Here is a 22501-nt window from a genome sequence, read left to right as displayed (position 1 = left end):
GGCACGGGACGACCAGCGGCTGGTGTTTCCATCTTCGGTCAGACAAGAGGACACGAGGAAATCGTGGGAATCTGCCCCACCCAGGCCGGTCGAAGTAAACATATGTTGTTTCCGCGCCTTGGTCGTGTAGCAGCTGTTTCAAGTGTTTAGCAGTAATTTGCGTAGTGTGAAAGATGAAGACTGGTCGATGCTACTCTTGGTGTTTAAGACCAAGTTATTGTCGTGGCACCATGACTCTAGGTGCAACAACTAGAGTCATGGTGCCACGACAATAACTTGGTCTTAAACACCAAAAAGACCAAGGAGATCATTGTAGATTTCCGGAAGAGGGGCCATAACAACCATCTGCCTCTCTTCATTGGCAGTGAGGCGGTGGAGAGGGTGAGCAGTTTTAAATTCTTGGGGGTAACTGTGACCGAGGACCTGTCCTGGGGCAACCATATCACCTCAGTTGTACAGAAGGCCCAACAGCGCCTCTACTACCTGAGGAGACTGCGGAGCGCACACATTCCCAGATCTCTGATGTTGAACTTCTACAACTGTGCCATCAGCAGCGTTCTGACGTATGGATTTCTAGTGTGGTTCCCCAGCTGCACCAAGGCCGATCAGCAAGCACTCCAGCGGGTGGTGAAAGAAGCTGGCAGAATTATTGGAACAAGTCTGCCAGAGATCAGTAATATCTTCCCCACTCGCTGTCTGAGGAGGGTGCACAGTATCCTGCGGGACCAACATCACCCTGCGCGCCACCTTTTCCATCTGCTGCCCTCAGGGAGAAGGTACAGGTCTATACAGGCCAGAACATCCAGACTGGCCAACAGCCTGTATCCACAGGCTGTGAGGCTCCTGAACTCTCTGCCCCCCTCTCACGGACAATAACCATATCCAACTTCTTAATAGCAATGAACTGGTCTGCATTGGTGCATCATATCTTTATTCTCTTCCCCCTCCTGCCCCCCCCCCCCCCCCTCTTTCTTAAATAGATAACTATCATATCTGATATCATATCTCACAGTACAATAATATTGAATGGGTTGCATTGTTGTATTTTGTCATGTTTCTCAGGTCTTTGTCTGAATTTCTACGAACATTATTGCTAAGGATTGTCTTATTGCATTGGAGTCACACTGGGTTAAATATGTACACTTGGGTTTTAAGGGGTATTTATTATTTTCTTCTTTTTTTTGGGTTGTATGGAAGCCCCAAACGCAATTTCATTGTTCTTGACAATGACAATAAATAAATAAATACTAAAAAATACTAAATAGCATCAGCATCCTCTTGCATTTAAGTTTAAGCCTGTTTTTGTTAATTATGGGGATGTGAGGAAACCTCAGTAATCAATTTGTTTGTTTTAGGTCTAAATCATTTCTTAGACGGTGAAAAACGGTTTCTTGATTTATGTTTTTGCATATTTGTCAGACTTATATGTTTCAGATCAAACACATTTTAGTATTAGACCCCCCCCCCCCCAAAAAAAAAAAAAAAAAAAAATCTGAGCAAATGTAAAGTGGAGTTCTTAAATGATGATTTAGCTTATTAAGGACCAGTAGCTATGAAAAGCTATCCAAACCTATCTGTCCCTGTGTGAAAAAGTAATTGCCCCCTAAACCTAATAACTGGTTGTGCCACACTTAGCAGCAAGAACTGCAATCAGGCATTTGCAGTAACTGGCAATGAGTCTTTCACATCATTGTGGAGGGATTTTGGGTCATTCTTCTTTGCAGAAATCGTTTAATTCAGCTACAATGAGTAATTTTCAAGCATGAGTGGCCTGTTTAAAGTTATGCCAAAACATCTTAATCAGATTTAAGACTGGACTTTGGCCACTCAAAAACCTTCCCATACTTAAGTGGACTATTATGAACTAATGGTCAGATATTGTCCTTCAGAATTTTGTGGTAGTAAGCAGAATTCATGGTTCGATCAAATTGAAAATGAACCATTGTGTTCTTTTTAGTCAGTGATGAGTTTTTTTTTATCCTGGAACCCTCCTGTGGATGCCAGCTTTGCCCAGCCTCTTTCTTATTGTTGAAAACTGCCGCCCCCCCCCCCCCCCCCCCCCCCCCCCCCCCTCCAGACCTGCTGTTCTTCAGATGTTGTTCTTGATGCACTCTTGGAGTAATTTTGGTAGGATGACCACTCCTGGGGGAAGGTTCACCAGATCTCTTTTCCTAATTCACTTTGTCAGACATGTTCTGTTCAAGTGATTATTTTATGTATTATTATTTTAATAATAATACATATGATTTACCAAAAGGGGCATTTTATTTTTATTGTGTTATCTTTCTTAGTATTAGAAACTGATGATCTGAAACATCACGTATGACAATCATGCAAAAAAATAAAATAAAAATCAGAAAGCACTCTAGCTGATAATGCAGCCCTTTCAGCACTAGATCTTAATTTAATCTCTTAGATTTTTCTCCTGGTCTTTAAAGCTTTAGTAAAACTTTTATCCCATTAAACTAATCCCAAAGTTAAACCTTACAGTTTACTCCATTAGTGTCACACTACAATTTATGCAAAAACTTCTATCTCCAAGTATTTTATGTAACCATGTTCTTTGTCTTTTGCCGTAGTGGTGTGGCGTAATGAAAGCAGAGGAGTGAAGGAGGCAATTGTCTCAGTAAAACATTTGCAGACAAGCAGGAGACTAAGTAAGGATGCTGGAGGCGGGTGCAGACCCAGCAGGTGCAATGGCCGAGGGAGAAGAGGAAGCGGAGATGGGGAGCAGGGATTTGAAGGCTGAAGTGATGCGGCTGACTCTCGAGCTTCAAGAGGCCACAGAGGAAAAGCTACAGGCAGCCCGCTACGGTCTGGTGGTGCTGGAGGAAAGTGCTTCCCTCAAGATGAAACACACACAGCTGGAAGAAGAGCATGAATCTCTCAAACTGGAGCTACAACAGCTCAAAGAGGTAGGAGCACCTAAGGCATATGTTATTTTTTTAGATTGTTTATTTATATATTTGGGGTGGCTGTAGGTCAGGATGTAGAGCAGGTCACGTACTAATTGGAAGGTTGGTGGTTCGATCCTCATCTTCTCTAGTCTGCATGCCAAATATCCTTGGGCAAGATACTAACTCCAACTCGCTCTCTGATGCATTCATCAGAGTATGAATCTGTGTGAACGTTAGATAGAAAGCACTTACATAGGGAAAGCATAGAAAAAAGTGCTTGTGTGATTGGGAAAAGCACTAAAAAAACACCAGTCCATTTACCATATTTACCTTGTAAGCTTGTGAGGTCATCATTCCACTGGTTTCCAGGTAGTTTTCCTATATCACATACTTGCTGTGTGATCTTTTGTTTATATAATAAAATGTGCGCAATGAAATGCATTTCCCGTTGTAAGCTTTCACAGTAATGGTCTAATAAACAGAACTCTTGTATTTTGCAGGGTATTAAAATCATGAAACAATGGACACCATACAAAAATTGTATTTTATAATTATCAGGTTTAACGGGTTTACATTATTGGTAGGCATAATTTAAATGCCATCAACACCATAATTGCTGCTATTATATATAAGCACAATCTCTCTAAGTTTATTCATTTTATAGTTCATAGTTGAGGAGCTGCCTTGCGGTCTTGCAGTCCTTTAAAGATACCATGGTTGAGGGTTTTTTTTGTTTTGTTTTTTTTACACGTGCCAGTGGACTATGTCATGAATTTGCCTGTTCATTCTGTCATTGTCTTTTTGTAGCTCTCACTTTCTGATAAAACAATAACAGCTCTGTTACAGTTGTGACCTAATATTATACTTTGAATGTCTTGTCTTGTGATCATGTTGAGTCAGGTTTGCCTCACATGTCATTTGATGTTGGCAGGAGAAGAGTGTTAACTGATTATGACGTTTTTGCATCCAGTTAGTCAGCATGTTGCTATTAACATATGTTAATTTGGATGTCTAAATTTAGCTGATTTTGATTCGTTATGTTAAAGCATTAAGGATTTAATATGGTCAGAGCAGGATATTCAAGATAAAAGATCAGGCCAATACAGCAAAGCTCTGATTATGTTTAAACCATGCCTTTCATAGATACATTGAAATAATGCATAGGCTTTTCATATTATAAACAATGCACTTTCCACCATTGTGGGGGGGGGGGGGGGGTTAAGTAAATAACCATTGTATAGTAACACTGACTTGACCATATTTACTAGATCGTTTGAATCTCAATTTTAAAGGTACAAAAACTGTATTAGACTCCGTTTTCATATTGCCACTGAATTTCTGCTAAAATAACTGATTAATGCAGTGTTGTTTCCATACAGAAAACTGAAGAATAATTAGCACATTAAGAATGTTTTAACAAGTGTTTCCTAATGTAAATTTTGTCACAAATACTTATAGACCCACAAAGGTATTTGGTATTACTGGAACAGGTTTTTAAATACTGATTTATGTAAGAAATTAATCCTATAAAACTAAGTCCGGTCATGTGGGCAGATTTCTGATTTTGCAGTTATTCCATCTGCCTGTTCAAATTAAAAGGGGAGAAATTAAAAAAAAAAAAAAAATCCTTCTTACGGGTAGTTACTGATATTAATCAATTTATCTGTAAGAATAACAGTAAAAGTGGTCAGCTGGGATGCTTTATAATGCCATATAAATTTAAGTGCTGTACTGTTTCTGATTTCAGCTATTTTTAAAATCAGTGTAAACCTCCTTTTTTATTTTTGGCTATTTACCCATTTAGGTTTTGGCAGGGTTGAGCTCCTGTGCTGGTCATTATGTAACCATATTATTAGTGATCATTTAGGCATGTTTAGTAGCTTGTTTGTTTCATTAAAACCCTTATGTGATCTTTCTTTCATTAGCACTTATTGGTGCATAGTGTGTGTCAAGGTCTGTGGTTGTGGCACGCTGTGAAAAAATGCATGTTATTGCTAGATAACTGTAATCTATTAGGGTCATAGTATAAGGCAAGACAAACAGAACTGCAAAAATGATGTGGAAATTGCTGTTAAGGTCCAAGGTTACAGAACCATATCAGCTATTTCCTCATTGCAGTCAGGTCTCAGGTGATTAATGTCCACTGAAAACTGACAGAGAAGTGCAATTTCCTCTCCTTTGTTTACATTGTTTACATTTCTTATCTTTATAATGATATGGGTCAAATGTTATTGTTTCCCCCCTTATGTGTAACACAATAGTGTGTCAAATAGTGTTTTAGAGCTGTCCTTATCAGTTTTTGTTTGTGTTAAGGCATTTGCAGATTCTGTGAGCAGCCAGAAACGTGCAGCTGCTGATGGAGAGTGCCGGGAGGAGAGCCTGCTACAGGAGACTGCCAGTAAAGAGGCTGCCATGGCAACGCGCATAGAGGAAGTTCAGACAGAGCTGAAGCAAGCACGCCTTGCTCTGGGCAATGCCCACGCAGAGATTGATAGACTTGGGGGGCTCTCCACCCAGCTGAAGAAGGTATGGTGTACTCATTCAGTACTCCCTCTTCTCGTGATAAATGCAAATAAAAATTAAATCCCTTTGGAGAAAATATTAGTTCTCTAGCCTAGAATTAACAGTATATGATATGTAATTGACAGTTAAGCATGTTAAGCTGTGCTTTGTACTGATTTTACTGTGGATTTTCTTCCACAGGAGTGTGAGTGTCTTGAGGCAGAGAAAGGCCACCTGAGGGATGAAATAAAGGAATATAAAGTGCGTGAGCTGCGCCAGTTGCAGGACAATGGGGAGCTAGAGGAAGAGAACATATCTCTGCAAAAGCAGGTGTCTGTGCTCAAGGAAAACCAGGTCAGTTGTCACCTTCCTTCACACAATCATTTTTGTATAACATTATATTTATTGATTTTATTATTGAAAGAATATGAAATAAATCGATAAACAACCCCCATCTCCACTCTATATGTCCTGAGTCCCATCTGCTGCATAAATTTGAAACATTTTTTTAAAAAATTGGCAAGGGGCAGGAAGGGGCTGACGAGGAGACATGGATGTGTGAAACAGTAGTGTTCAGAATTTCTAGGGCCAGAGAGCATGGTGACACAGAAAAGCAGGTTACCTTTGTTACAGAGTTTCTGAATTACCTGAAGTAGACTAGTGTGGTGGGGTAACTGCGAGGGTTTTAGCTAAACCTGATAATGCCCAAAGCCAGAGCTCGCTTGCTCTGCCCATCTCTCTCCTCTATCAATAACCCTAATCTCCAACCGTATGGAGAAATGAAGAGAAATAATTCAGTAAGGTTTTGTTCCTCCACCTTCACACATGAGGAGGAAGGTAAACAAATACACTATACCACACAACATGTTTGTTGTCAAAACTTCAAAGGACGGTAACAAAAAAGCTGCTGGTGAACAGACTGGACAGTCTAGTTGCCGGGTGAATAGTGTTGTTCTTTTCACCAAATGAAGCAGCTCCCACAGCAGAGGACATGCTATTCATCTCATAACTACCTGTGTTTTTCATTAGACAGTATATTCCCATAAAACCTGCTTCCACTGAAAGCCGAATACCAAAGCCAGTTTAACATTTGTAATGCAGTGTGATTGAAAGTGTGTAATTATAGCTGTGTGTTGCACCATGGCAACCATGTTTCAGTGTAACTATTTCATGTTTCTCAAGATATTTCGGGATGTTGTGTTTTTTATTTATTTTTTCACATTCTAGAGGACATTATGTGCTCTGAGAATTTAGATATTTTTGTTTTAATAATTTTATGTGAGAATATTTTGTAAATATAAGCACAGCTTTGGAAAATGCTCCATAGACACTGTACTTATATGTAAATTTTTCATGTTGGTTGTTGTATTAAGCAGTTATTCCAAGTCTGCTTGATGTGCATACACATCTCTGTCAGTACTAGATTTGGGAAAAATGTATGTGACCTGTGAGTTGACTTTGAAAGAAAATATTTTGTCATCTGTATCTCTCTGTCTGGAATATAATTTTTAAATGAAACCACATTCATTTTCATTTGAGGGACACACTGGAAAATGAGAATCACATGAAGGGACAGATGGACATGCTTTGAGTCCAAAATGTATGTCTCATTTGGCCTTTTCACACATAATGTGGTCCACATAAAAGCTAGCCAATTATTAGTCTTACTATTGTAGTAAGCTACCATATAGCCAAATAAGTACCTTTTTTAACAGCCTGAACTTGAGAACTAGTGTTAGCTTGGCTTTTAATAATTCATTTTAATTCAAACATTAGTGCAATGCTGCAAATTATGTTTTTTCTCAAGAGACATTTTATGTCTCTTGAGAAAGATACACTGGCCTTTCTTTACACTTGGTAAAAGCATAAGCTGTCCAGTTTCTTGCTTTGGTTGAAATTGTCTGCCCTCAGTATAAACTTTTCTTTTTTTTTCTTCTTTCATTTTGTTGCATTCTGTGTTAGCAAGCTTTTAACCTGCAGAGACCACAGCTACAGCCTGGCAGACCAGAATTTCTCAATAACCTAAAATGATATCCATGCCAGACTAAAAATTGTCCATGACTGTACAGATTTGGCCCTTTGATGTTAACACATGTACCCTAACTGATCTTTAGCCTATCAATCATAGAAGGACAATTTCAATGTTATATTATAGCTATTTATAAGAAACATGCATTATTTTATGTGTACTTTATGTCAGAATCAGAAAGAATCAGAATCAGAAAGGGTTTTATTGCCAAATGTTGAGCGGGTTTACAACATTAGGAAATTGCTGTGGTGCTTCAGTGCAAACATACTGTTATAAATACTGTTATAAATTAAGCTTAAGTTAAGCTTCTAAAAGCTACTGTGTTTCTAGCAAGAGCCCAGCAAACATTGTTATTAGAATTCCTAAATGGATACATTTTTATCCACTTTATTTTGACTGTTCATTTATGAATCAGAATCAGAATCAGAAAGGGGTTTATTGCCAAATGTTGAGCAGGTTTACAACATTAGGAAATTGCTGCGGTGCTTCAGTGCAAACATAGTGTAATAAATAGCACTTAAATAGTGTCATAAATAGCACTTAAATAGACATGAAAAAAAATAAAAGTAGGGATAAGAATTAAAAGTGCTACATAGAAAGATATGTGCATGAGCTATACATGAGATATATACATGAGAATAAGAATTAAGAGTGCTACGTTGAAAGATATATACATGAGTGCAGGTGGTGATCAGTGCCAAACATGGAATGATGCAGTGAACACAGCGTAGGGTCATGTGTTAGTAGCGGGAACAGTCATATGGTTATTGTTCATGTGTCCAACAGCAGAGGGGAAGAAACTATGCTATAGCAATAATAAAATTATTGGTTTGGGTGACTATGAAGTCAGACAGTGTAGTTTTCATTTGCCTACTGAAGCTGTCTGGTTGTGAGTGTAACTTTGCTAAATGCAGTGATAAGTGTATTTGCATGTTAGGGATACAATTTCCATTCATACTAAATGAGCTGAATAAAGTAACAAAGAAAGTCTTCTTGTCCTGCTTCTAATCTTATTTCAGGTTGAGTTTGAATCAATTAAGCTGGAGCTGACCCAGAAGAACGAGGAGCAGGAGGAGCTGCGAGGACAGCTGGAGGAAGCTGGAAGACTGAGGGAGATTGCAGAGAGGCAGCTGGATGAGGCCCTTGAAGCACTGAAGGAGGAAAGGGAGCAGAAAAACAGTCTGCGGCGGGAGCTCTCTGCCTTGACCCTTAACCCCTTTGATTCTGTGGGGAACCTGGAGCTCCACTTGGAGCAGCTGGATGACAGCCAGGAAGAGGGCCAGGGTGGAGAGGGTGAAGGGGAGGATGGGGATGAGAATCAGGACAGCGGTTTTAATAACGGTCCTGGATCTTCTTCCAGTTCTGCTAACCCTCCTCACTTGGGTGGCTCCAAAAGTAACGGCCTCATCCATCGCTACTCCACCCCACGCCACAGTGATGTACTTCGTGCTCCTGCTTCTGGACTGGTCGCAGACCTGCTGAGTGAGCTACACTTTTCAGACAGTCAGAAACTAAAGCAGCAGCTCCTACAGGTGAGCAACAGAAAAACACTTACCTTTTTTTCAAATGCTTCTTTGTGGTATCCCACTGAGGACAAATGATTAAAAGGAACTAAAAAAAGTAACTTCAATCCTACATGTTATTAAGAGAATGAAGTCATTTTATGGATTGTGTACAGAGGTAACGAGAATTTGCAAACGTTTGGGTATGGAAGTATCATTAGTTTAGTGTGGTAATTCTATAGCCATCACAGTCAGTTTCAAGTATCACTAAAAGTAGAATTAGGGTTTAGGGTATCATTGTTTCTCAGATGCTTGGGTGCCCATTAATAGTCTTAACAGAGTTAAGAAAAATAACACACAATAATTTGATAATTACTTAAGCATTTACCCTATGTTGCTTTCTTATGACCTTTTATATATGAATTTAAAAGCCTTTAAAAGGTTTAGACAGTTTATTTACTGTAGATATGTAAAATAGAAAGCTGTTATCTGGCTTGGCTAAGTAAGGAGGATATACAATTTAGTCTGTGCGCTAAGCTGTTAGCAGGGCTCTCTGCCACTTCCTGCTCTAGACCACATCCGTTTTGTGATGGAGGAGGAGCATTAATATATATTGTGTATTCCATCAAGCACTTTCTCCAGCTCCCACCTGATAAAGCTTCATAAACCAAAGGGTACTTCAGGAAATGAAGAATGTCTTGAGCTGTCATTGCTCTCTATGTAATGTAAATATATTATTCATGGTGCACTTAAATCAGGAGGCTGGGTTTGAAAGTTCCTACTGAACAGATGTCGCTATTTGACATTAAAAATTTATAATGAGTAAAGGTGGTGGGGGAGAAATGTGTGTCACAGACATTTATAACCTCCCTTTTTGTTTTGAAATTAATCAACATTCAGTATTGTTCTTGTTCTGTGAACTGATGTTAATAATTACAGACTTCTCATGTTATGTTTGTGTGTACATCCAGGCAGAGCGAGAGAAGTCCAGCTTGACTAGCAAGGTGGAGGAACTGCAGATGCAGCTGGTAATGTCCAGACAGGCACTCAGTCAGCAAGAAGACAAGGTTGGCTCTCTCACCCAGCAGCTGGAAGCTGTGCAGAGTAGTCGACAACAAAGCCAAGAGGTGGATGACAAAGGAGATAATGAGACAGAAAAAGATGGTGGCAATGCTGTATTTGACTATGAGGTAGACACCAAGAGCAAGGAGGTGCTGGAAGCGCGTATGCGCGCGGCTAGCGAAGAGCTTCTAAAGCTGCGAGATGAACTGTCTCAGGCAGGAACACGTTATAACACCCTGGAGCAGAGATACAAGCAAGAGAAGGAGCGTTGGAGGGCTGAGGCCCAGGAGCTGGCTGACAAAATCCGTCAGTGTATCAAGTCCAGCAAGCAAGATCAAGAGCGCATCAGTGAGCTGGAGAAGGAGATTGGAGCAACACGGAAAGTGGCAAGTGATTCTGAAGGGCACTTAAGTGTTGCTCAGGAAGAGCTGCTGGCCTTCTCTGAGGAGCTGTCCAACCTGTATCACCACATCTGTGTATGCAACAACCTTACTCCCAAACGGGTCACCCTGGACTATTATCGTGATGGTGCCAGGTCAGGAGGCAGCGCCAGAAGATCACACCTCTATTCCCAGCACAGCGTCCAAAAGAAGACTCGAGCCAATGACATGTTCATTTCGAAAGCTGCAGCGTTGCAGTTTATGGGAGAAGTTGACAGTGCTGTAACCAGTGGAGACTCTCCTACCTGCCCTGGATCCCCCACCCTAGATTTCAGGGACCCTTCCAATGTTCGCAACTTAGTAGCAGTCATCCGTTGCCAGATAAAACATCTTCGGGTAAGACAAAAAGTGTAGTTCTTGTGACATTTATTAATGTAGTACTCCAACACTACTTAGTTCTTTGTGAACTAAAACTTGTAACCAGTGCAAATTCTCAAACTTTTTTGCTGTAACCCTAATGCTGAAAAACAAACTTTTATTCTGGGTAAAATCCTTAACTCCTTTACAAATGTTTCACTGAACCTAATAATCTGCTCAGCCTGTTAACAGAGTTCAGCTGGTCCCATGTCTGCACAAATCCAGTGCCTGGCATGGGCTACAGTGACACGTGTGGGCGTGAATGTAGCGGCTTATCAGGGGTCAGAGTAGAACTGTAACCTCCATTACACCGAAAGAAAAGACAGGGTGGTAACAAGTTCATTAACTAGAGAAGTGCATATTCTCAAACAAAAAATAAATCCTCTTTTACATGTTTGAAGATTTATTCCTGCCACTTCAGTGTTATTGTTAAGAAATGTGATCATTTCGTGATAAAGATTTTTTTATTTTTTATTTTTTAAATCAAAATGTTGTTCCCGTTATATAAGAAATGTTATTTGCCAGACTAACTGTGCTAACCCTTATAAATATCTGTCTCTGTTCTCTCAGGTGGCAGTGGACCTTTGTCGTCAGAGGGGTGCAGTGCCCTACTCAGGGCTAAGCAGCAGTGGAGAGGCAGAGCGGGACAATGAAAACCTCTTGGAGGAAGTGTTAAAACTCAAGTCTCTTCTGAGTACCAAGAGAGAACAGATTGCTACCCTCAGGACTGTTCTCAAGGCTAACAAACAGGTAGGTCACAGTAAGCAAGTATCTGTGTTGTAATGTTTGTCTTTATCTTCAGTGAAGGGAAGTATAGTGTTACTTGAGAAGGAGCTGAAGTTGTGAGTGTATCGGCTGTTTGGCACCAGCCCTTTGCTACAGTCTTTACAATTACTGCCCCATTCATATATATGTAGATGGTGTTATGTCACCAGTCATGTTTATTCTCATGTACAGCATTGACATAACTTCCACACTTACCACTGTTACTCTGACAAACCTGTTTTTACAAACACCATGCCAAATATTGAAAAACTATTTGTCTTTAAATCTACACAAATGCCATTTGTATAAGCATTTTCTTTCTGTTTTTTCGCCTTCATCTCATCCTCCCTGTGTATGTCAGGTTGTTGATACATGTTAAAAGAAATAATTTAAATAATTTATTTGTTTAACAGAAGAAAAACTCATTTAGCAGGATTGTCACCACTGACAGTTATACTAACCTCACCTGTAAAGCACCTTGATATACACCGTAGCTCATTCACTGTCCGAAACAAGTCGTATGTCCCATTTATGAATAAGTAATGGCCCCTATCAGTTAGTACCTATTCGGGTTGATTGTCACGGCTTGATGCAGTTTTTAGGGTTTTCCATTAGGTCATAGTAAGTGTTTCCAGGGACTTTTTTTTACTATCTACTTGGCTGGGGTTCCAAGCGATCAGAGTCATTTCTAAAATGTGACGTCAACAGACTGCATGCCACCAATTTGTTAGTCAGTGGCATCACAGGACATTGGCTATGTTGGTATAATGACCCCACACATATTAGGTGGTACTCGATTGTAATGAAAACAAATCAAGCCAAGTTGAGCCGATCCAAGTAAGTACTAAAGGAAAAAGGGCTTAAAGGTCTCTTGGAATGTGCCTTGTTTAGAATTGAGGCCAACTAATGTCATTTGATCTTTAATTCTTTTGTGTCTAAGGTCAGTGTTTGTAGTTTTGCTGCTTGATATTAAAATCAAGCTTTCCTATACTTTCCCACTTTCACTCATAGAAGGCAGGCTTCATTGTTTTTGTTTTGTTATATGAACATAATTTTGAGAATAGCTACCTTGGTTTACACAGATTGTCTGAAAATTAACCTTGCTAATATTTAACCATTAGTCTGTGTTAGATATAAGTTATAAGATAAAAGAGTTGTCATCTCTTGTTAGGGGTAATTTATGGTACAACTAGTTATGTGTCTGAGAGTTGCTTTTGCCACAAGCAAGAGAAGTGTGAGAGGACAAAAAATTTGTGATCAACAAATTCAGCTCAAGAATCAGAGACAGTGACTGCAGTGGACACATTTTTTTGTTTTTGTTTGTTTTTTTAACACTTTGTTTTGCTTCAACTCTTTATATTTTATAAATTCACTTAGTTGTTTCTGACACTGCCCCCTGGTGACAGTAAAGAGTTACGACATGTAGGGCTTGGTCTGCACAGCTGTCCTAATGCTGTGTTCTGTTTATCTCAGAAGTCAGACGTCAAAGCTGGGGATGACGTAACTCCTTAGTCAAGTGTGTTCCAGTAATACTCGGTGTTTCTCATTGCTTTGCTGAATTTGTTTTGCTTCTTAGCAAGATCGAGTCATTCATGCATCACTAACTTTTTTTTTTCTTTGCGCTGTGCTGTGTCAGAGCTATGCATATGGCTTCATTAGCAAGTCATGAATACACAGCAGTGACAGAACAAATTGCAAGTTATACAATTTTACCTTTTAACTTTACATTTATTGCTGTCATCTTGGATTGTTCAGTCAAGCTTGGTGGGGATGCTCAGACTTTGAAAAATTGTGACTGGGAACTCAGGAATTCAGATTTCTGACTTCAACTGGAAATTCTGGAATGCAATTATACGTTATGTGTAGGATCACCATAGAAGTATGTTGGAGCCTTTAATAGGCCTCTAGTCAACCAATGAAAATCTTGAGTGAAATTTTATCTGCTTTTCAACAAATCCTTAGATTAACTAAAACTGGCCACAGTCCACTGAGTGCATTCTGCTTAGCCTTATTATAATAAGCAGGGATTGGTACCGGAGACTGGCAGTAAATCCCAATAACCGTACCAGACACACCATCACTTAAGTATCAGTAAGCAGCCAGACAAGCATTGCTGCTATCATTGATTATGCAAAATAAATTCATTCTAACACACCATTTTCTTATTATGACAAAGCTGCTGGTTTTGTGTTTACTGTCACCAGCAACTTCAAAGTTGCTGGTGACAGTAAACATGACACTTAAAGTAAAAGTTTGCTGTGAAAAGATTTCAGTGTTGAGTTGATTGCTGAGCTTTGATGTGCAAGCTGCTTTTTGCAAAGTTCATGCGCACTATTTTTATCCTCGTTTATAATAACACACAGCCGCAGTAACTATTGCTTTTACTTTTGTCTGTTACTTTGGTGCCAACTCCAAGTAAATTTAAAGCAAACATAACATTAAAAAATGTTTGACATAGCACTTCCTGTTAGGTTGAGTAAGTAAAAAAGTTGGGAAAACAATTGCTATTCACAGATACAGCCAACAATAATAAAATAATCCTGTAACTATATTGATGTTGTGCATTTCCCCATATAAAAGTACTTCAGGAAATTGTCTGCTCACTGAGAATTAGGTCAAGTGAGAGAGCATGTTGCTGAAAGCACTGACCAGTCCAACTGGAGACGCCATACGTGCTTGTTATATAACTCACTTTGCAGGAGTATTATCCATCCATAATCTCACATAAGCAGTATGGGTGACCTGTCTCATCAATGTCTTGTCTAGACAGTCCCCTGGACCCACATGATTGTGCACCTTGAGTACATCAGCCTCTCCTCTGATGTGACATAGCACAAAGGGAAGAGGGAAAGAGAGTTCAACCTCTCCTCTGATGTGCTATGTTCAGCATTGCATGACCTGTTTCTGTCATTACCTGAACAGTCAGTCCTGTATACACATACGCACACTTAAGGTAATCTGTTTGATGGGCCAGTGGTCACTGACAATAGTTTTCCTTCTCAAGTCTGTTGACGTTAGCTGTCCACTGGTGCCTCTGATGTAATCAAACCATTTACACATGAGATTGTTACACTGATATTTGTATTTGGAGAACAGATAAGTAAAAAGCAATCCCATTAGTGGGGCAAACGTGATTTAGAACAAACTATTTGCTTAAGATACAGCGTGTTTAAACTATAGAGTCATATTGTTGATTTTGTGCCTTCTTCATAATAGTGATTTTTCTTTTCATTGATCTTTAAAACTCTGACCGAGATTGCTGTTTAACAGGAAATTTTGTAGTCACATAGGACAGGAACAGTTGAGCTGTCACTGAAGCTACTCAAATCTAAGGAATTTGACCCTAAATTCTTGGCCGGCATTTATTATCGCATGCAAGTGTCTCCAGAGTATTCCTAGTTTTGAAAGAAGTGCATAATTTTAAATAATGTGTTTTCATACCAGCAACAGATCATAATGTGTTTTTAAAACCCCATTTTGATACTAAATAATATTTTTGTTATTGCAGACTGCAGAGTTGGCCTTATCCAATTTGAAAACAAAGTATGAGACGGAGAAGAGTATGGTGTCAGAGACCATGATGAAGCTCCGAAATGAGCTCAAAGCCCTGAAGGAGGACGCTGCCACCTTCTCTTCTCTTCGAGTCATGTTCGCCAGCCGGTAAGCTTTCATTTCATGTGATTTGAAGCAAAACATATTACTGACTCAGGGAGGACAAATATAACACAATCATATATTTAATAAAGTTAGAAGAAACAAACATTTAAAAAACTGCTTTAAAATGTCTTAAAACTGGATTGTATTTGGCTCTGTACTAGTAGTTTTAAGGCTTATTAGTTGTGCTCTTGCTAAGGTACAGCTTTTGCTTTCACTCGTGTAATGAGCTTACCATGCTTATTACACCTATGGGCAATCCACTAGTTCACGTGAAGATTACAAACCACATGCTTTGCCCTGTGCTGATGGGTGATCAAGCAAGGTCACCTTTAAGAAAGACTTTTAACGTTTGTAGGACATGGGTTTGACTATAAACACCACCATACTATCGAGGGGAAGATGTTAAGAGTTAAACATACAGATCATAACACTTGACTCACTAACCTCTTCTTTGCGGTGTTTTTATTTGGGATTTGTATGAGTGCACTAATGATTATTTTTCTGTTTTTGGTGATTGTGTTATGTGTTGCCAAAGTGCCCTGAGAAGGTTCTTGGCCATGTATTAGACCGTCTAGGCCCTTTCCAGACAGTTGTTATCCCTAAGAAGGATTGAAGAAGAGCCAGTAATGAAGGGCTGCTACTGTCTGTTCCAATAGGATAGAGATTACAGCTTTATAAAAAGATATTTGCTTAGAATCAGGTTCAGTGGAGCCATCATGTGGATAGCTAGTATGAGTGCATCTCTACAATATATGAAAATAAGGGTGTATTACCGTACTCATTTTAAACATATTTTTACTTACATTTTCCAGTTAGCATCGTTCCCGGTTGCCAGTGAATGAATGAATTGAAGCTTTTACAACATTATTTATCTCAGTTTGATATCAATGTTAATTTATTTATTTTAACTACAAAAAATAATCCGTGGGAAAAAAGTTTTGCTTTTGTAACTTGTGATAGCTTGTGATATTTTTAATGATTTGTTAGCCTGTAAAATTAACCAATAATAACAATAATCTTCAGTTGCAATCCCTGCTGGTGTTTGATGTTTGCATTTAACACACTATAAGTCGTGTGAAGTAGGGCTGCTCAATTAATCGAATTTTAATCACGATTACGATCTGGGCTTTCAACGATCATTAAAAATGACTGAGCCGATTATTAGCCCCTCCCTCATTTATCCGCGACACCTTAAAGGCCGGTCCGTGAAAATATTGTCGGGCATAAACCGTCCGTGGCGCAAAAAAGGTTGGAGACCACTGATTAAGAGGACCCGAGGGAAGCTCGGAAAGCTAAGCAGAAGTTATTTGGAGAGTGACTGCCGTTGGTTGAAAAGAGAGTTTAAAAAAAAAAAAACTTCAGTGATGTTGCACACTATTTTATATTATTTTTTAAAAGTCATTGTTAACCCTTTAAAGCCGGTCAGAGCAGCACGCTCCGTTTTGCGTAACTATTTTTAAATCCCTGTAGAACCTGAACCGTGTAAGCTAGCGTAATAATTTGTTTTGCATATGAAACCGGAGGAGTTGTACTTACATCTGATGCCATCAGCTTGTCCTCGGTCACGGTTTCGTTCCACATATAGCTTTGCAAAAATTGCATAAAAAGCGCTTGCAGGAACAAAAACATAATATTCCAGAAACACGCTTCGCCGTTCCTATCAGCTGTTCGTAACACTTCCCACAGTGAAATGATGCACCTGCTGTTTTCTTTGCAAATTTGCATCATAGGATTGTTTTTTGTTTTTCCTGCAGTATATAAAAATTGCTGTATCTCCAAAATAAAACTATGAAGACACTCAAAATAAATTTCCTGTTGTTGTAAACTATTTTTTGCAACTTTATTGTATTTAAAGTTTTGAGGGATAAACCTCTTAAATTTCTCCAAGTAGAAGTAAACAAAACAAAAGCAATTTTCAATTTTTTTTGTAGTTTATTGCACTTTTTTGCAATTTATGTAATTACTATGGACTTAATGCATACATATTATTAAAATATGGGCTATAACAGTTGTATTGATGTATAGCAACTTGAAGTGCTCCCACAAATGGCACTACAGCATGTAAAAAAAATAATATAAGCTCTGGTGGACTTGGTTCTATAGTAGGTCTTAAAGGGTTAAATAAATATCGTCAAATAATCGTGATCTCAATTTCAGTGAAAATAATCGTGATTATCATTTTTGCCATAATCGAGCAGCCCTAGTGTGAAGCATGTATTTCTATGCCTCTGTCTTTATTTCTTGCTGCATGTTGCATCTCTCAGGTGTGATCAGTATGTGACCCAGCTGGATGAGATGCAGAGGCAGCTAGCTGCTGCTGAGGATGAGAAGAAGACACTGAATTCTCTTCTGCGTATGGCCATCCAGCAGAAGCTGGCTCTTACTCAACGTTTGGAGGACCTGGAGGCCCCTATGTCTCCACACAGCTTAAACAGCAGCCCCCGTCGCTCTCGGGCCAAAGAGCTTGCTACCAAGTCAGGCCGTGCCCCTCGGAGCCCCAGAAGCAGTCCCGCCCGGCCTCCATTGAGGAGCAGTCCACGGTCTAGCCCCGTTCCTGCTACTCACCACCTGCGATCTCTAACTAGAAGCCTCCACACAAGCCCTGTAAGAACCCCTCTTTCTCTTTATCCTGACAACTCCAGCCAAACCAGCAGCCGCTCACGCGGAAGCAAGGGTCTCCAAAGAGATGCCACTTTTATTAGAAGTCATAGTGTCAGTGATGTTTGTAACACAGAGTTGAATCGTGGTTTTTCCCTGACCTATAAAGGCTCCACCAGTTCTGTGAACAGTGATTTAAGCTCTAAAATGTATCCTGTAAGTGAATCAAAAAAGGGAGCATCAGTCCGGAGAGCTTCTGTCCCTTTACGTCAGGACACTTTCATCACAACTCGCGTTGTACCTGCCTCTTCTGCCAGATTGAAGTCTTCTTTGTTTTCTTCTTCTATAGATAAACTAACCTCTTCTAAAACGGTGTGTGTGTATGCTAACACCAGTGAAGCATGGGGTGAAAGCCAACAAAATCATGCTCTAAACCCTAAATCAGATGTTTCTGTGAGGAGAAAGCAGTCAGGTCGCAGGTCTAATTCTGTACAAGCAGCAGCAGCATGCCATAACACGTATCTGTCAGACTCTGCACAGTTCAATTCAAGTCCGTCAAGGGCCCAGGCAGTCACATCACACTCTGTTAACAATTCAGCAAGTAGAACCAGGATGACCGGAATCTGTAGAGAGTCTAGACAAAGATCATTTACATCTACAAGTAGAAACACAGAGGAGTTGTACACTAATGCCAGTAAGAGCTCTGGTAATAAAGCTACATCTTCTAGGGCTCGGAGCTCACACTCTAAATCATCAAGGAGACAATAAAAAAATAAACGTAAATTAGCCAGCAGATCTAAGCTATCGAACTGGTTTGCACACTATATTGACAAAAGTATTGGACCCACACTGAATTCAGGTGTTTTCAGTCCCATTGCCACAGGAGTGTAAATTCCAGCCCAACCATGCAGTCTGCCTTTTCAAACATTTGAGAAACTGTGATGAGTTGCTACTGTTGGAACAAGTGAGTTCATGGAATTTCCTTTCTCCTAAATATTCCACAATTAGCTGTAAGTGGTATTTTTGCAAAGTGGAAGTTTTTAGGAACCAAAGCAACTCAGTCACAAAGTGGTTGACCACGTAAATGTGGTGTCACTGAGTGCTGAGCAGCACAGCATACAAAAGTCACCAATGCTCTGTTGACTCAGTAACTGACGAGCTCCAAACCTCTTCTGGCATTAACCTCAGCAAAATAACTGTGTACTGGGATCATCATGCCAATGGTTTCCATTACTGAGCAGCTCCTGTAAGTCCAGTGTGTGCAGAGCCCAGTTCTTTTGTCCATATAGTGTTTCTCTATAACAAGTTTTAAATAAGAGACTAATAAACTATCATTGATATCAATGAAATGGTAAATGGCCTGTATTTATATAGCGCTTTACTAGTCCCTAAGGACCCCAAAGCGCTTTACATATCCAGTCATCCACCCATTCACACACACATTCACACACTGGTGATGGCAAGCTACATTGTAGCCACAGCCACCCTGGGGCGCACTGACAGTGCTAGTAATGAACTAGAGGGCACTGAAAGAACACATGCTTCAACGTTAGCAGTTTTTAAAAAGGCTTTTCCAAAATTGAAAGCGTACTTACAGTGCCAAGACTTCATCTTCGGGGCAGGGATAGCTCAGTAGGTAAAGTGGTCGCCCCATGATCGGAAGGTCGGCGGTTCGAATCCACTTAACGGCTACCCTGAGGTACCCCTGAGCAAGGTACCGTCCCTACACACTGCTCCCCGGGCGCCTGCTTAGTGGGCTGCCCACTGCTTCACTGAGTGAATGGGTCAAATGCAGAGAAAAACAAGTAATTTCCCCATGGGGATCAATAAAGTATCCATTATTATTATTATTATTATTATCTTCATATTTCCTAACATGTGAATTGTTATGCTGTTTGCATAACAGACCAAACAAACAACTTTGATCAAATACCTTCTCAGTGCTTGCTTTTATCTTGAACAATCTTGTTTTTGCACAGCTTGGTTAAGTTTGGTTAAGATTTTTGCTTATTTTAACTGATCACCCCTAAATTGCTAACCTTTTGTGCTCTATGTTGTATTGATCTGTTTATCCTTATAATTTACCCTTACCATTTTCCACTAAACTTTTTAAAGTTCTTAAGTCAGACTAAATATTTTTTTCCTTTTTGTCTCTGTCTCACCTTGTCTTTGTAGCGCTGAAACACTCCTCCCATTACTCCAAAACCCTTCTTCTCCATAAGGACCTGTCTTCATGTTGACTCCTTGGCTCCCTCCTCCTTCCCTGACCTGAGACATCCTGTCCATCCCAGATATGATGCTACATTCCCCACTCTACCTAACAGAACCATGGACAGGAAAAAAAAGTATTTAAAAAAAACAAAACAAAAAAAAAAAAAACTCTCATCCCACCCTTTTGGTCTTCTCTGCTTGGAGTGGAGAAGCCTGCATGCAGCCCGAAGAAGGATGAAGAGACAAATGTGCTGCTCATTTCTTTGTGAAGTCATTACCTGTGTTGTCCAAAGTGGTTCCAACTTCCATCTGGTCCTGTTCAAGGCTTTGTGTTGTACTGAACCATTGGCAGTATTTATTTCAGAGACTCTCCTTGTACAATATTTACTGTCCTCAGACTTTGATTCAAGGCTATGATCTGTTCTCTGAAGGCTCTATGTCTTACATTCTTGCCTTTAGTCTGGCTTGATGTATCAGGCCCATCTGGCGTCTTTAGTGTTGGTAAACCATTAGATGATCTGTGGTAGCTCTCCCAGGTAGTTTTTTATAGAACACTGCAGCCTTACCAATAGTCTTACCTTAAAAGTAGAGCTTATTGTTGTCTTGAGATTCTTCCTTTTACTGGTGGTGCAGTTACATGCTCTTTCTATTACGCCATTTCTGGTTCTTAGATTTCAGGCACACCCTTTAAAGAGAGGTCAGTAAACATGACATTTCATATGGAAAATATCAGCCATACATTCATCACCTCAGTTCAGACACTGAGTGGTGAGATGCATGATTTGGGAAATCTGTAATGTGCATCTTCGCAAACTATGCAGACCAAGTCAGGACAGTGCCTGTATACAATCTACTGTTTAAGGCTTTGGGCTTTGAAACCTAGCCTCATTTTCCGTTACCAATGGCTGGCTGCAGCTATTTTACAACAGATATTTGCATCTCTTAATATAAGAAGATTTTGGAAGTCACTGTCTTACATCATTAGAACAAAGTGGCCTGGTTTCCCCTAAACCTTTTAGTAAAATCCTCCATTGTCATTTCTCTTCATTACTGTGACAACATTTTCCATTCGATATCTGCTTTCTCTTTGCTCCTTTGAACAGCTAATCAACAATATTCGTGTTTTGTATTTCATAGCATAATGTCATCATGCTTTTTGTGCCACCAAAATAAATGAATAGTAATAACCTAGTATCATCCACAGCAAGCAGGCTGCTTCTCTACAGCATGTGTTGTTTTCAGTTTGAAATGCTAATACCAGGTATTGCTGGGGTTGCTGCTTATAGAAAGTAGAAATAAATACTGATACCCGATCATTTAAAAAGCATTACATTGAAGTTTGCATCTATTTGCACATTATGGCTTAGAATCAAGAATAAATAAATCTGAAAAAGCTGCTTCATTTAAAGTGTGTGGGAACTCAGACATGACACTGCTTTGCTAAAGGTTTGCAATGAAGAATAGCATGTAAATGTACATGTGTCACTTGATACCTCTAAAGGGACTGCTTAAAGAGCAGTATGATATATGGACTTTGACTTGAAGACAGCATTGCACAGGTTGACATTGGCACTGTAACCTCACCTTTTTTTTTCACTGAAGGCAACTTACAATGTATTAAACTGACTTAACACGACCAATCGTGGTCCTTTCAATTGCATTTGGGAAAAGCTGTTTGAAAACGGAGAAATTAATACTAGAAAATGTTGACACTTACTAAAACTCAACTTTCCTCTTTACTAGAAGAAGCCGCATCCTGCTGATGAGGTTTTATTTTTGGTTAGCTGGTGTTTTGTTTTGGTTTTTTGTGCCTTGATTTTGGTCTTGTCTGCTGTTTCAGAAAGTCACATTTTCTAAATAGAGGCTAAAGTTCAACACTGTAGTTGTATTTTTTTTTAATGTTTTAATTATTTTAAATAAACTCACTGAGCAGTGTTAGTACTGAAAAAAGTGATATCTCATTTTGGTAAAATATTTTCACTTTTTAGCTGGCATGCCTTGTATTTATTAATCATGTTACCTCATTAAGGATTAAGTAATAACTTAAATGAATCAAAATTAGCTGATTGATATTTTAGACAACTGTTACAACTACTGAACTTTCTTTTAATATTCTGAATACATTTGGACCTAATGTATCAAAGATTGTAGACTGCCGGGTTAGCTCCTCCATTTATTTATTGAAGTTATGTCCACACACTCTGGCTAAAAAGTGAAAATACTTTAACATAATGTCATTTTCACACTGAAGGTTGTACATTGATTTAAGTCACTCTGTGCAGATGTGTGTATAATTTAATTGCCACTCTTGTATAATATTTTAACTGTATTTATGTGGTCTGCATTCTGTGTAAATTGTTGACAAGCACACACTCCACATAACACATTTGAGGTCCTCAACTTTTTGTGTATGCAACGTTGACCTTTCATTGACCTTCTATCCACTTTTGTCATGAAGAATAAAAACAAGCCAACACCGTA

At 39.3% G+C, this 22501-nt stretch overlaps 1 protein-coding gene across 5 annotated transcripts in view; it reads left to right on the top strand.

The window, feature by feature from the left end:
• LOC147306139 (protein bicaudal D homolog 2) overlaps positions 1-22501 on the top strand; it is a 23174-nt gene extending 673 nt beyond the window's left edge. Inside the window, exons 2-10 of one of the 5 annotated variants that reach the window (XM_086278980.1) lie at positions 2580-2915; positions 5211-5423; positions 5601-5753; positions 8448-8960; positions 9902-10768; positions 11360-11539; positions 15063-15214; positions 17476-17815; positions 19985-22501. In XM_086278980.1, the coding sequence (XP_086135106.1) occupies positions 2664-2915; positions 5211-5423; positions 5601-5753; positions 8448-8960; positions 9902-10768; positions 11360-11539; positions 15063-15214; positions 17476-17815; positions 19985-19990 (2676 nt within the window). In that variant the 5' untranslated portion in view covers positions 2580-2663 and the 3' untranslated portion in view covers positions 19991-22501. Of the gene's footprint in view, positions 564-609; positions 777-2579; positions 2916-5210; positions 5424-5600; positions 5754-8447; positions 8961-9901; positions 10769-11359; positions 11540-15062; positions 15215-17475; positions 19786-19984 lie in introns of those variants that run through there. The other 4 variants (XM_086278978.1, XM_086278977.1, XM_086278979.1 and 1 more) reach the window with 4 other exon arrangements.

Source organism: Aulonocara sp. 'chitande type north' Nkhata Bay, linkage group LG20 (assembly GCF_057382095.1).
Source record: "Aulonocara sp. 'chitande type north' Nkhata Bay isolate Kocher_YH1m ecotype deep benthic linkage group LG20, A_spYH_male_GT1.1, whole genome shotgun sequence".
Taxonomy (NCBI): Eukaryota; Metazoa; Chordata; class Actinopteri; order Cichliformes; family Cichlidae; genus Aulonocara; species Aulonocara sp. 'chitande type north' Nkhata Bay.
This window is presented reverse-complemented; position numbering and strand designations above follow the sequence as displayed.